The 12,583-nt window shown below is 36.2% G+C and overlaps 5 protein-coding genes across 5 annotated transcripts; 2 read left to right on the top strand and 3 right to left on the bottom strand.

Moving 5' to 3' along the window:
• Positions 1-7: 7 nt before the first annotated feature.
• On the bottom strand, positions 8-869 carry LOC125812810 (photosystem I assembly protein Ycf4). Its single transcript, XM_049492277.1, has one exon. The coding sequence runs from the start codon at positions 856-858 to the stop codon at positions 304-306; it is 555 nt and encodes a 184-aa protein (XP_049348234.1). The 5' UTR covers positions 859-869; the 3' UTR covers positions 8-303.
• Positions 870-1,262: 393 nt separating this feature from the next.
• Positions 1,263-4,122, bottom strand: LOC125812807 (acetyl-coenzyme A carboxylase carboxyl transferase subunit beta, chloroplastic). The gene has a single exon (XM_049492274.1). It carries the CDS (start codon positions 3,688-3,690, stop codon positions 2,167-2,169), a length of 1,524 nt encoding a protein of 507 aa, XP_049348231.1. The 5' UTR covers positions 3,691-4,122; the 3' UTR covers positions 1,263-2,166.
• Positions 4,123-4,415: 293 nt separating this feature from the next.
• On the bottom strand, positions 4,416-6,039 carry LOC125812809 (ribulose bisphosphate carboxylase large chain). The gene has a single exon (XM_049492276.1). It carries the CDS (start codon positions 5,886-5,888, stop codon positions 4,434-4,436), a length of 1,455 nt encoding a protein of 484 aa, XP_049348233.1. The 5' UTR covers positions 5,889-6,039; the 3' UTR covers positions 4,416-4,433.
• Positions 6,040-6,637: 598 nt separating this feature from the next.
• LOC125812808 (ATP synthase subunit beta, chloroplastic) lies at positions 6,638-8,734 on the top strand. Its single transcript, XM_049492275.1, has one exon. It carries the CDS (start codon positions 6,681-6,683, stop codon positions 8,175-8,177), a length of 1,497 nt encoding a protein of 498 aa, XP_049348232.1. The 5' UTR covers positions 6,638-6,680; the 3' UTR covers positions 8,178-8,734.
• An 874-nt stretch (positions 8,735-9,608) lies between these two features.
• Positions 9,609-12,572, top strand: LOC125812811 (NAD(P)H-quinone oxidoreductase subunit K, chloroplastic-like). Its single transcript, XM_049492278.1, has 2 exons — positions 9,609-11,743; positions 12,185-12,572. The coding sequence occupies exons 1-2, from the start codon at positions 11,047-11,049 to the stop codon at positions 12,481-12,483; spliced, it is 996 nt and encodes a 331-aa protein (XP_049348235.1). The 5' UTR covers positions 9,609-11,046; the 3' UTR covers positions 12,484-12,572.
• Positions 12,573-12,583: the final 11 nt, after the last annotated feature.

Here is a 12,583-nt window from a genome sequence, read left to right as displayed (position 1 = left end):
TATTTAATTAAGAAATCCAATTGTTGGTCATTAAAGAATACAAAAGAAAGAATTTCAAATTTACAAGATACGATCTATCTGGATCTAAAGTGTCAATTCCAACAAATATTGAACTAAAAAAAATTCTTGCTTTCGAAATGGTTTGCCGTCTGAGATGAATCTATTATTTCGATTTGTTATTTGTTATTGAATTGCGTGCGCATAAAGACCATAAAACGCATAAAGACCATAAAAAGAGTTTCGTTTTATGGTTCTTTCATATACGTTTTCTTTAATTGAATGAACGTTCTGATTCTCAATTTATCAAAATACTTCAATTGGTACACGCAAGAAATAGGCTAATTCAGCAGCCTTTTGTTCAATTTCTCGTGGAGTCAAATTCTCATCAGTACGGGTCAAGGGAATGGACCCCTGGCCTCGGATGTCCATATAAAGAACACGACGAGCATAAATACCCTCTTTAACTTCTATTCTAACGGACTGAATATCTTTTATAAGGAATCGGAGGAATATGCGACGATTTTTTCCCGGAAATCCCCAACGAAAAATACAGACTATTCCTTCCTTTCTATCGAATCGATCATAACCACTACCTACATTCCAGGAAATTGTGCACCACAAATAAGAGCTAATAAAGAGACCCGCAATTCCGTAGAAAGACATCACGATTCCTTGTGGAAAAAAAATGATTTGCTGAGGCGGAAAAAAAGATAGCAAATTTCTACCAAGATAACTGGAAGTTCCAACTAATAAGAAGCCTAATGAACCTAAAAAAAGGATCAAGGCCCAGCAGAAATTACTTATTTTTCGAGACCCCGTTATAAGTTCTATCCATATATCGTCTGATCGCCAAGTCATACTTTACTCGATTGCATTTTATTGGAATTGAGATAATACCCCAGAGAAATTTGACTTTACTTTTTTGTTTCCGAAGTAACTCTCATCAACTAGCACTAGTTTGAGGTGAACTAGCACTAGTTTGATGTCAACCTTTAGGAGTAATTCATCAAATTGGTTAAATCTAAAATAATAACATACTCTTTATTTAATACGATCCCACTATACATATCGATATACATATAGATTCACCGACTACATTTCAGCCATCCAGAGATCCTGATCTATTTGAAAATTGCTAGAATTGATATATCCATATATCATGTTTCTGCGGGCATAAGAGTTTTTTCCTTTATGTTCGGTGGAAATCACATGTTATACTATATTCCAATAAATAGATATCCGTGTTATGATACAAGTCCACGTTTTCAAAAAAAAAATGGATGAGATTGGGTCCCAGCGGATCTAAACAATCTTGTTTTTTTGAACATGAAGAAATAAAGAAGCCATTGCAATTGCCGGAAAGACTAGGCCTACTAACGGCACAAAAATAGATGGAAGGTTCAAATTTGTCATAGAAGGGGTACCTCGATTTACTATTTGTATCTGTTATTATGTTATTATATAAATAAAGATATCTTGTAATAATTATAATTAAATTAAGAATTTGAATTCTAATTAGATAATATTTATTATTAATAGAATTTGAAGAATTTAAAATTCTTAGTATAGATCGAAGTATCGATATATCTAAATCTAACTGAGTACGTATAATAAGAATAAGTGCAAAGAATGTAGAACTGTAGAACTAAATAAATGGACTTATTCATCTCCTCCATGAGAAAGATATGTATGATAATGATAATAAACTTTATTATTTTTCTTCATTTCTTTGTCTTTTGTTCTTGTCTTCTAATTTTCTAAAAATAGATAAAGAGTTTTTTACCGATTATCGAAGGATTCGTTCGAATCCGACCCAACATGGATTTTTAGCTAAAATGGTTTTTCGGTAGATAGAGAAAGATACAAAACTCTATTATCTATATTGAAATTTCAAATTATATACCTAAGACAAGACCAAATTCGTTTTATTTTACTAATTTCACGAACGGAAGAACTCACTCTTGGTGATAAAGTGATAAAGGTTTCTTGATTCGTAATCAGGAATATAGGTCAAAAAAAGAGTTATCCTCAACTTTCGTTTTGATTCTTTCTACAATTCGATCTTCTATCACCAAAGAAAAGGCCATTATTATCTTATTTACTTTGATTCCGATAAACTAACTACTTTTTGCTACAAACACAAAAAAAATAATTGAACTTAGTGCTCTACTTGATTTTGCTTGACTTTTGATTCAAAGGAAAAAAGGCGTGGAGCTTAAATAACTCACTCAGAACGCTTTTTAAAAGATTACGTGGTACAATTAGGTCGAATAAACCCTTCTGGAATAAGTATTCAGCTGCTTGTGAACCTTCGGGTACTGTTTTATTCAATGTTTGTTCAATTACTCTTTTACCTGCAAATGCAATGTAGGCATTGGGTTCGGCAATAATGATATCCCCCAACATACCAAAACTAGCTGTCACTCCACCAGTTGTCGGAGATGTAAGGATTGATACATAAAATAATTTTTTATTTAATTGATAATCATATAAAGCAGACGATATTTTAGCCATTTGCATCAAGCTCAAACTTCCTTCCTGCATGCGCGCCCCCCCAGAAGCACACACTATAATAAGAGGTAAATTTTGATTGGCAGCGTGTTCAATCAAACGGGTGATTTTCTCTCCGACTACGGATCCCATACTACCCCCCATAAACTGAAAATCCATAACCCCAATTGCTACGGGAATGCCGTTTAGTTGGCCTATGCCTGTTTGAACAGCCTCGGTTAATCCTGTCTTTCTTTGATAAGAATCAATACGATCTTTATAAGGCTCCTCCTCCGAATGAAATTCAATGGGATCCAGCGAGACCATGTCTTCATCCATAGGATCCCAAGTACCCGGATCGATCAAAAGTTCAATTCTATCCGAACTACTCATTTTCAAATGATATCCACATTGTTCACAAATATTCATTTTTGATTTCAAAAATTTCTTATAATTTAATCCATAACAATTTTCGCATTGAACCCACAAATGCTTGTATTTTTGAGTTACCTCGAGATCATTAGAACTTTCTCTTATAGTTAAATCACTGCCCTTTGTGCGAGTTCGTCTACTGGAACCCTCGTTTTCACTACTATTTAGACTTTCACCACTACAAATGGCCCTATAAATGTAACTGTCACCGTAACTCTCACTACCACTTATAATGGAAGTATCTATACAGATTTGAGACTGAAGATAATTATCAATGCAACTATTAATGTGATTATTCCAACTATATTGAGTATCATACATGTAAGACATGTAAGAATTATAGTAGGGATCTTCGCCCCTAAATCCATTATTCAGATAACTCGAGTTTCGATAACTAGAAAAAGAACTTTCTAGTTCACTCAGAAAAGAATGATCGTTGTCAACCTCAAAAATCTGATTTTCAATATCAAAATAGATGGAATAACTGTCTCCATTCCTATCACTAACTAAAAAAGTGTCATCAGAGATGAAATTCCAAATGTCTTTAACGCCGAATAAATAATCAACATTACTGCAACTATGAATGTTTTTCATTTTTCGATTTGGATCTTCACTGGTATTTTCAATAGGACCAAGACTGCCCATTGATTTATTTAGCCCACACCTGCGTTCGAACTCCTTCTTAAACAACATCGAATTAAACCACCATCTTTCCATAGAGTTTTCTTGCCCCCTATTTGCATGAAAATACAATAGATGAATAGTCATTCGCTATAAAATTATTTATTTGAATATCTTATTTCCTATCAGACTAAGCATAGAAATCCAATCACTAGGATTATTAACTAATACGGATTGTGAGTATTCAAAAAAAGTTCTGAATCTGGGGGAACACTTCACTATATATTAATATGTTGGAACCCCCTTTTATTATTAAAAATAATAGAATTTTTGATAAAGGGCGGCTTCTCCTATGTCGTGTCAAATTCGCATCGAAAAAAAGAGATTTGTCCTCTCCTATAAAGAAATAAAAAAAAATTCGTAAAATCTCGTCTAATACTAATATCTAATCACTAACTAATCTAACAATCTAAAATCTAATAATAAGTAATAAATTAAGGTTCTATTTCAACACGGAACAAAGGGGACAATATACAGGCTGGGTAGAAAGAGTTGTAATACTTGGCTTGATTCAGGGAAACTACAAACTACAGGATAGAAAAGAATATACCAATCCTAAGGATCCGTAGGATTAATTGTGGATCCAAGACAACAATAGAAAGATTTGAGTCTTAGATTTTGATTTAGTTTTCTAGATTTTGTATTTCAAATCTTGATCAAAATATATGCAATAGAATCTTAGTTGTATTCGGCTCAATCCTTTTAGTAAAAGATTGGGCCGAGTTTAATTGTAATGTAATTCAATTAAGAGAACGAAGGATAATTACTTGAGTTCTTTCTCCTTATCCTTCTTTATTTCCTGCTAATTTATCTGCTAATGTCTACTGTTTTTACTTATCCAAAACGTCCATTGCTGCAAAATTAAATACGATCTCTTTCCATACCTCACAAGCAGCAGCTAGTTCCGGGCTCCATTTGGCAGCCTCGCGAATAATCTCATTACCTTCCCGAGCAAGATCACGTCCTTCATTACGAGCTTTTACACATGCTTCTAGAGCTACTCGATTAGCTACGGCACCTGGCGCATTACCCCAAGGATGTCCTAAAGTTCCTCCACCGAACTGTAGTACGGAATCATCCCCAAAGATCTCGGTCAGAGCAGGCATATGCCAAACGTGAATACCTCCTGAAGCCACAGGTAGAACACCTGGTAAAGAGACCCAATCTTGAGTGAAATAAATACCGCGACTTCTATCTTGTTCAATAAAATCATCACGCAGTAAATCAACAAAGCCCAAAGTTATGTCTCTTTCACCTTCAAGTTTACCTACTACGGTACCAGAGTGAATATGATCTCCACCAGACATACGTAACGCTTTTGCTAATACCCGGAAGTGCATACCATGATTCTTCTGTCTATCAATAACCGCATGCATTGCACGGTGGATGTGAAGAAGTAGACCATTATCTCGGCAATAATGAGCCAAGGTAGTATTTGCGGTGAATCCCCCCGTTAAGTAGTCATGCATTACGATCGGAGTGCCCAATTCTCTAGCAAATACAGCTCTTTTCATCATTTCTTCGCATGTACCTGCAGTAGCATTCAAGTAATGCCCTTTGATTTCACCTGTTTCAGCCTGTGCTTTAAAAAGTGCTTCGGCACAAAATAAGAAACGATCTCTCCAACGCATAAATGGTTGTGAGTTCACGTTCTCATCATCTTTGGTAAAATCAAGTCCACCGCGAAGACATTCATAAACAGCTCTACCGTAGTTTTTTGCAGATAACCCCAATTTAGGTTTAATAGTACATCCCAACAGGGGACGACCATACTTGTTCAATTTATCTCTTTCAACTTGGATCCCATGAGGCGGACCTTGGAAAGTTTTAACATAAGCAACAGGGATTCGCAGATCTTCCAGACGTAGAGCGCGCAGGGCTTTGAACCCAAATACGTTACCTACAATGGAAGTAAGCATATTGGTAACGGAACCTTCTTCAAAAAGGTCTAAAGGGTAAGCTACATAAGCAATATATTGATCTTTTTCTCCAACAACACGCTCGATGCGGTAGCATCGCCCTTTGTAACGATCAAGACTGGTAAGTCCATCGGTCCATACAGTTGTCCATGTACCAGTAGAAGATTCGGCAGCTACCGCGGCCCCTGCTTCTTCAGGTGGAACTCCAGGTTGAGGAGTTACTCGGAATGCTGCCAATATATCAGTATCCTTGGTTTGGTACTCAGGAGTATAATAAGTCAATTTGTACTCTTTAACACCAGCTTTGAATCCAACACTTGCTTTAGTCTCTGTTTGTGGTGACATAAATCCCTCCCTACAACTCATGAATTAAGAATTCTCACAACAGCAAGGTCTACTCGACATGAATTCCGCGTTAATGAAACTTTTCACAGGAATCTTTCACAAAATTTCCAACTAATACTAATATTATCAATTAATCAGAATGGTTGATTATTAGACCATGGTATTTGATTTGCCAAATACATCATTATTGTATACTCTTTCATATATATAGCGCAACCCAATTTTGATTTTTTACCTTTTTTTTTTTTGAAATGGAAATACCTAGCTAACCTAAATAATAAGAACTTCCCCCTTGACAGTGGTATATGTTGTATATGTAAATCCTAGATGTGAAAATATATGGAATTCCTCTATGAATCTATGAAAGGTATAAAAAAGAAAGAAAAACGCAAAGAAAAGAATAGGCTAGGCATAAATCGATATGCTGAAATTTAAATAAAAAATAAATAAGAAGAGGAGCCCATTAGATACAAATAATGAATCGTAATAGAAATAGAAAATAAAGTTCAGGTTCGAATTCCATAGAATCGATAATATGGGTGGGCTTGTCTATAATGATAGACAAATGAAAGAATTTCTCAAGATTCTGATTCATCCACTTGAGATTTTTAAATGAAAATAGGTTGGGTGAGCTTCCAAATTAACTCAGTCTCATTGAATAAGTAAACAATTGGATTGGTTCAATTGCATGGTGCCAACGAAATCGAGTGCTAATTCCGATTTTTTTGAATTAACCGATCGACGTGCTAGCGGACATTTATTTTGAATTCGATAATTTTTGAAAAAACATTTCGACATATTTATTTTATTATTATGAGAATCAATCCTACTACTTCTGGTTCTGGGGTTTCCACGCTTGAAAAAAAAAACCCGGGGCGTGTCGTCCAAATCATCGGTCCGGTACTAGATGTAGCCTTTCCCCCGGGCAAGATGCCAAATATTTATAACGCTCTGGTAGTTCAAGGTCGAGATAGTGTTGGTCAACCAATTAATGTGGCTTGTGAGGTACAGCAATTATTAGGAAATAATCGAGTTAGGGCTGTAGCTATGAGTGCTACAGACGGTCTAACGAGAGGAATGGCAGTGATTGACACAGGAGCTCCTATACGTGTTCCAGTCGGGGGAGCGACTCTGGGACGAATTTTTAACGTGCTCGGAGAGCCTGTTGATAATTTAGGGCCTGTAGATACTAGTACAACGTCTCCTATTCATAGATCTGCGCCCGCCTTTATACAGTTGGATACAAAATTATCTATTTTTGAAACAGGAATTAAAGTAGTAGATCTTTTAGCCCCCTATCGCCGTGGAGGAAAAATCGGACTATTCGGGGGAGCTGGAGTGGGTAAAACAGTACTCATTATGGAATTGATTAACAATATTGCTAAAGCTCACGGGGGCGTATCCGTATTTGGCGGAGTGGGTGAACGTACTCGGGAAGGAAATGATCTTTACATGGAAATGAAAGAATCTGGAGTGATTAATAAAGAAAATATTGCAGAATCAAAAGTGGCCCTAGTTTACGGTCAGATGAATGAACCGCCGGGAGCTCGTATGAGAGTTGGTTTGACTGCCCTAACTATGGCGGAATATTTCCGAGATGTTAATGAGCAAGACGTACTTCTATTTATTGACAATATCTTCCGTTTCGTCCAAGCAGGATCCGAAGTATCGGCCTTATTGGGTAGAATGCCTTCCGCTGTGGGTTATCAACCGACCCTAAGTACCGAAATGGGTTCTTTACAAGAAAGAATTACTTCTACCAAAGACGGGTCCATAACCTCTATTCAAGCAGTTTATGTACCCGCAGACGATTTGACCGACCCTGCTCCTGCTACGACATTTGCACATTTAGATGCTACTACCGTACTATCAAGAGGATTGGCTGCCAAAGGTATTTATCCAGCAGTAGATCCTTTAGATTCAACGTCAACCATGCTTCAACCTCGGATCGTTGGTGAGGAACATTACGAAACCGCCCAAAGAGTTAAGCAAACTTTACAACGTTACAAAGAACTTCAGGACATTATAGCTATCCTTGGATTGGACGAATTATCCGAAGAGGATCGTTTACTCGTAGCAAGAGCGCGAAAAATTGAGCGTTTCTTATCACAACCCTTTTTCGTAGCAGAAGTATTTACCGGTTCTCCAGGGAAATATGTTGGTCTAGCAGAAACAATTCGAGGATTTCAATTGATCCTTTCCGGAGAATTAGATGGTCTTCCTGAACAGGCCTTTTATTTGGTAGGTACTATCGATGAAGCTACCGCGAAGGCTATGAACTTAGAAATGGAGAGCAATTTGAAGAAATGACCTTAAATCTTAGTGTACTGACCCCTAATCGAATTGTTTGGGATTCAGAAGTGGAAGAAATTGTTTTATCTACTAATAGTGGTCAAATTGGCATATTACCAAATCACGCCCCTATTGCCACAGCTGTAGATATAGGGATTTTGAGAATACGCCTTAACGACCAATGGTTAACGATGGCTCTGATGGGTGGTTTTGCTAGAATAGGAAATAATGAGATCACTGTTTTAGTAAATGATGCGGAGAAGGGTAGTGACATTAATCCACAAGAAGCTCAGCAAACTCTTGAAATAGCGGAAGCTAATGTGAAAAAGGCTGAAGGAAGGAGACAAAAAATTGAGGCAAATCTAGCTCTCCGACGAGCTAGAACACGGGTGGAGGCTAGCAATCCGATTTCATAACTAGTTGGTACGTTCGAATAATAAAAAGAAGTTCTCTTTCTAATCCTATTTAGATTCTGTCGGGTGAATACAATCAAATACAATCAAACAGAATCCAATTCTGATGCAAAAATTCAAATTAAAAAATGAAATAGAAAAGATACAAAATCAAAAAATAAATATCACTAAAGGTGGGTTGTAAACCTTATTAGATACCATTGACTCTGGTATCTAATAAGTTTTACCTACTATTGGATTTGAACCAATGACTCCCGCCGTATGAAAGCAGTACTCTAACCACTGAGTTAAGTAGGTCATTTATCATCCCAAAGAGAACCAAATGAAACCCATCCTGTCGATGGATTATAAATATCATATTACTTATAAGCAATACTAATCTAAGGAATACCACTCAAAGAGATCAAAGATTCTTGATGTTGGATCATGGAATATTTCTCTTGACAAGAATTTACCTACATGATAAAATATGTATCACAAGCACTAAGGGCTATAGCTCAGTTGGTAGAGCAACTCGTTTACACGCGCGCCAATGTTTTTCAAGGGAGTTCATCATACAATCAGAAAAATTGATCTTGTTGAGAAATCGATGTCTTACTCCATAACTTTGAGGGAACCATAGCCTGACAAAGGTTCGGTCCAATTTGGACACCCATTTAGGAGGTGCCAAACAGACCCCATCATTGATTTGAGATCTTGATAAGGTGAATACCCAGTCTATTCAATGCTAGGCATAATGAGTATAAGGACCTCAAAAAAATCTCTTTTCGTCATATGAACTTTAAGGTGTATGAAGTTTCATATTTGATTTTTAAGCAGAACGATAGAGACTTCATTTAACTTAGGTTGATCTAGGCCAGAGACAGACCTACGTCAAGATAATCCCACCTTTGAAACACTTTGGTAATGCTCCCAAATAATGAATCAGAGCACATGGAGCCATTTCCTTATCTTTTTTTCTGTCAAGAAAAAAAATGGCAGACTAACTGATATTTAGATCAGTTAATGAAGGAGCCCAATGCAAAAAAAAAATGCATGTTGGGTCTTTGAAACAGTTCAGATCATTTTAATAATAATAAGTTTGATCTGTTTTACCGAGAAGGTCTACGGTTCGAGTCCGTATAGCCCTATAAAAATGAAAAATGCAAAAAAAAATTGTATAATTTGCATTTCTTCATTATTATTTCTTGCTTGTAACTAAATGAAATCCAATTATTCCTATAAGTTTACTCACGGCAATCGTTTAAGCAGATGAAAGAAAAAACGCATATCAATGGATCCAATAGATATTGATTTTTGCAATTGCAGATAAACAAACCAACCTTTCGTCATTAATCTTCGGAGGCGAATTACATATTCATATCCACAATAAAAGAATTAGTGAGACTCCCTTTCTTTTGATATCCCCAATCTTATTGAATTTTGGAAGTCAACTCATTTCACGGGCCTGGTGAAATGCAAAACTACGAAGAGGAATTCACATGGATTTAGGAAAGGCCTGCTGTATTTGTGTACAAGCTAAAGTTTTTTGAAAAATGAATATCTTTGGTCACTTTCATTGTCAAATAGGCTTTTCCTTCGTATACCTTACTTACCTCGACCTAGCGAAGCACAACAAAAAAAGGTAGTCTTCTTTTTCTGTATTCAACCAAGAAAAACCCCTCCACCTGGATTCGAATCCTAATACTATTATTAAATAATAATGAAATAATAAATAATAATTAAATAATAATAAAAGGAATATACCAACACAAGATCTTCTAAATCTTGAGATGGCAATTCCTATACATTCTCTTCTATTTGATTACTTGTTCTATTCTAAATCACTAAGAAAAAAATGAAAATAAAGACCTCCTGATTCTATTTATAGAAATAAATAGAAATCTTTAAAGAATTTCTAATTAAAGAAGAAATAAGATAAGTAATTAATTTCGAATTCCCCGTCTTTAGAGAAAAAAACAAGAGAAACAGGAGAATTTGTCGAAGTATATAGTTAGAAGGTTCTACTAACTAAATAAAATGGAAATAAGTATAATGGAAATAAAATCGGATTCCAGTCGATGAATCTTGCAATGAGATATGCCCTACAATAAACCAATAAACAAAGCAAACTAGGCGGTTCGACCAAAATGAATTCTTGTTTTGACTAAATAGTTATGGATGACTTGACAATTCCAATTCGAATCGACCAATTGAATCCGGTATATTTTCCACGTTCATAGGAGTGCGTTTATGTTTCTGCTTTACGAATATGATTTTTTTTGGGCATTTCTAATAATATCAATCCTTGTTCCTATTTTGGCATTTTTCATTTCCGGAGTGTTAGCCCCGATTAGCAAAGGGCCGGAGAAACTTTCTACTTATGAGTCGGGTATAGAACCAATGGGCGATGCTTGGTTACAATTTCGAATCCGTTATTATATGTTTGCTCTAGTTTTTGTTGTTTTTGATGTTGAAACGGTTTTTCTTTATCCATGGGCAATGAGTTTCGACGTATTGGGTGTATCTGTATTTATAGAAGCTTTCATTTTCGTGCTTATCTTAATTATTGGTTTAGTTTATGCATGGCGAAAGGGGGCATTGGAATGGTCTTAGCTCCTGAATATTCAGACAATAAAAAGAAAAACGGAAAAAATAAGATTGAGACAGTTATGAATTCCATTCAGTTTCCTTTACTTGATCGAACAGCCCCAAATTCAGTTATTTCAACTACATTAAATGATCTTTCAAATTGGTCAAGACTCTCTAGTTTATGGCCGCTTCTCTATGGTACCAGTTGTTGCTTCATTGAATTTGCTTCACTAATAGGCTCACGCTTCGACTTTGATCGTTATGGACTCGTACCAAGATCGAGTCCTAGACAATCGGATCTAATTTTAACAGCCGGAACAGTAACAATGAAAATGGCCCCCTCTTTAGTGAGATTATATGAGCAAATGCCCGAACCAAAATATGTTATTGCTATGGGAGCCTGTACAATTACAGGCGGGATGTTCAGTACCGATTCTTATAGTACTGTTCGGGGAGTCGATAAGCTAATTCCTGTAGATGTATATTTGCCAGGTTGTCCACCTAAACCGGAAGCGGTTATAGATGCTATAACAAAACTTCGTAAGAAAATATCTCGAGAACTCTATGAAGATCGAATTAGGTCTCAACGAGCGAATCGGTGTTTTACTACCAACCACAAGTTTCATGTTCGACGCAGTATTCATACGGGAAATTATGATCAAAGAGTTCTTTATCAACCACCATCTACTTCAGAGATCCCTACGGAAATCTTTTTCAAATACAAAAATTCAGTATCTTCCGCCGAATTAGTGAATTAGACAGGATTCCTTTGTCCAGAATAAGAAGTGGTGGGTCAATTTTCATAAATTTCATCGTAAATGTGAAATACTTATACAAATAAAAATGCGGGAGAGATAAAAAAGATGCAGGGTCGTTTGTCTGCTTGGCTAGTCAAGCATGGGCTAATTCATAGATCTTTGGGCTTTGATTACCAAGGAATAGAGACTTTACAAATAAAGCCCGAGGATTGGCATTCCATTGCTGTCATTTTTTATGTATATGGGTACAACTATCTACGCTCTCAATGTGCCTATGATGTAGCGCCTGGCGGGCTGTTAGCTAGTGTGTATCATCTTACGAGAATAGAGGATGATGTGGATCAACCAGAAGAGCTATGCATAAAAGTATTTGCCTCCAGGAGGAATCCTAGAATTCCGTCTGTTTTCTGGGTTTGGAAAAGCGTGGATTTTCAAGAACGAGAATCATATGATATGTTGGGAATCTCTTACGATAATCATCCACGCTTGAAACGTATCTTAATGCCTGAAAGTTGGATAGGATGGCCCTTACGTAAGGATTATATTGCCCCCAATTTTTATGAAATACAAGATGCTCATTGAATGATAAGAAAGCTATTTCCACTTAGACAATTTCAGATATTCAAGGATTGCACGTTTTGTTATAGATTAAGCCTAACAACAAAAGACAATTAGGGATTCA

The sequence above is a fragment of the Solanum verrucosum genome, unplaced genomic scaffold (assembly GCF_900185275.1).
Source record: "Solanum verrucosum unplaced genomic scaffold, falcon-dt-bn FXZP01001282.1, whole genome shotgun sequence".
Classification (NCBI taxonomy): domain Eukaryota; kingdom Viridiplantae; phylum Streptophyta; class Magnoliopsida; order Solanales; family Solanaceae; genus Solanum; species Solanum verrucosum.
The sequence above is the reverse complement of the archived record's forward strand: the minus strand, read 5'-3'. Positions and strand labels throughout refer to the sequence as shown.

Coding starts and splice junctions, on each gene's coding strand:
- LOC125812810 (XM_049492277.1), bottom strand. CDS start 858: ATGACTTGGCGATCAGACGATATATGGATAGAACTTATAACGGGGTCT.
- LOC125812807 (XM_049492274.1), bottom strand. CDS start 3,690: ATGACTATTCATCTATTGTATTTTCATGCAAATAGGGGGCAAGAAAAC.
- LOC125812809 (XM_049492276.1), bottom strand. CDS start 5,888: ATGAGTTGTAGGGAGGGATTTATGTCACCACAAACAGAGACTAAAGCA.
- LOC125812808 (XM_049492275.1), top strand. CDS start 6,681: ATGAGAATCAATCCTACTACTTCTGGTTCTGGGGTTTCCACGCTTGAA.
- LOC125812811 (XM_049492278.1), top strand. CDS start 11,047: ATGGGCAATGAGTTTCGACGTATTGGGTGTATCTGTATTTATAGAAGC. Junction 11,744..12,184: donor GTCTCAACGAGCGAATCGGT/GTTTTACTACCA, acceptor CCTATGATGTAG/CGCCTGGCGGGCTGTTAGCT.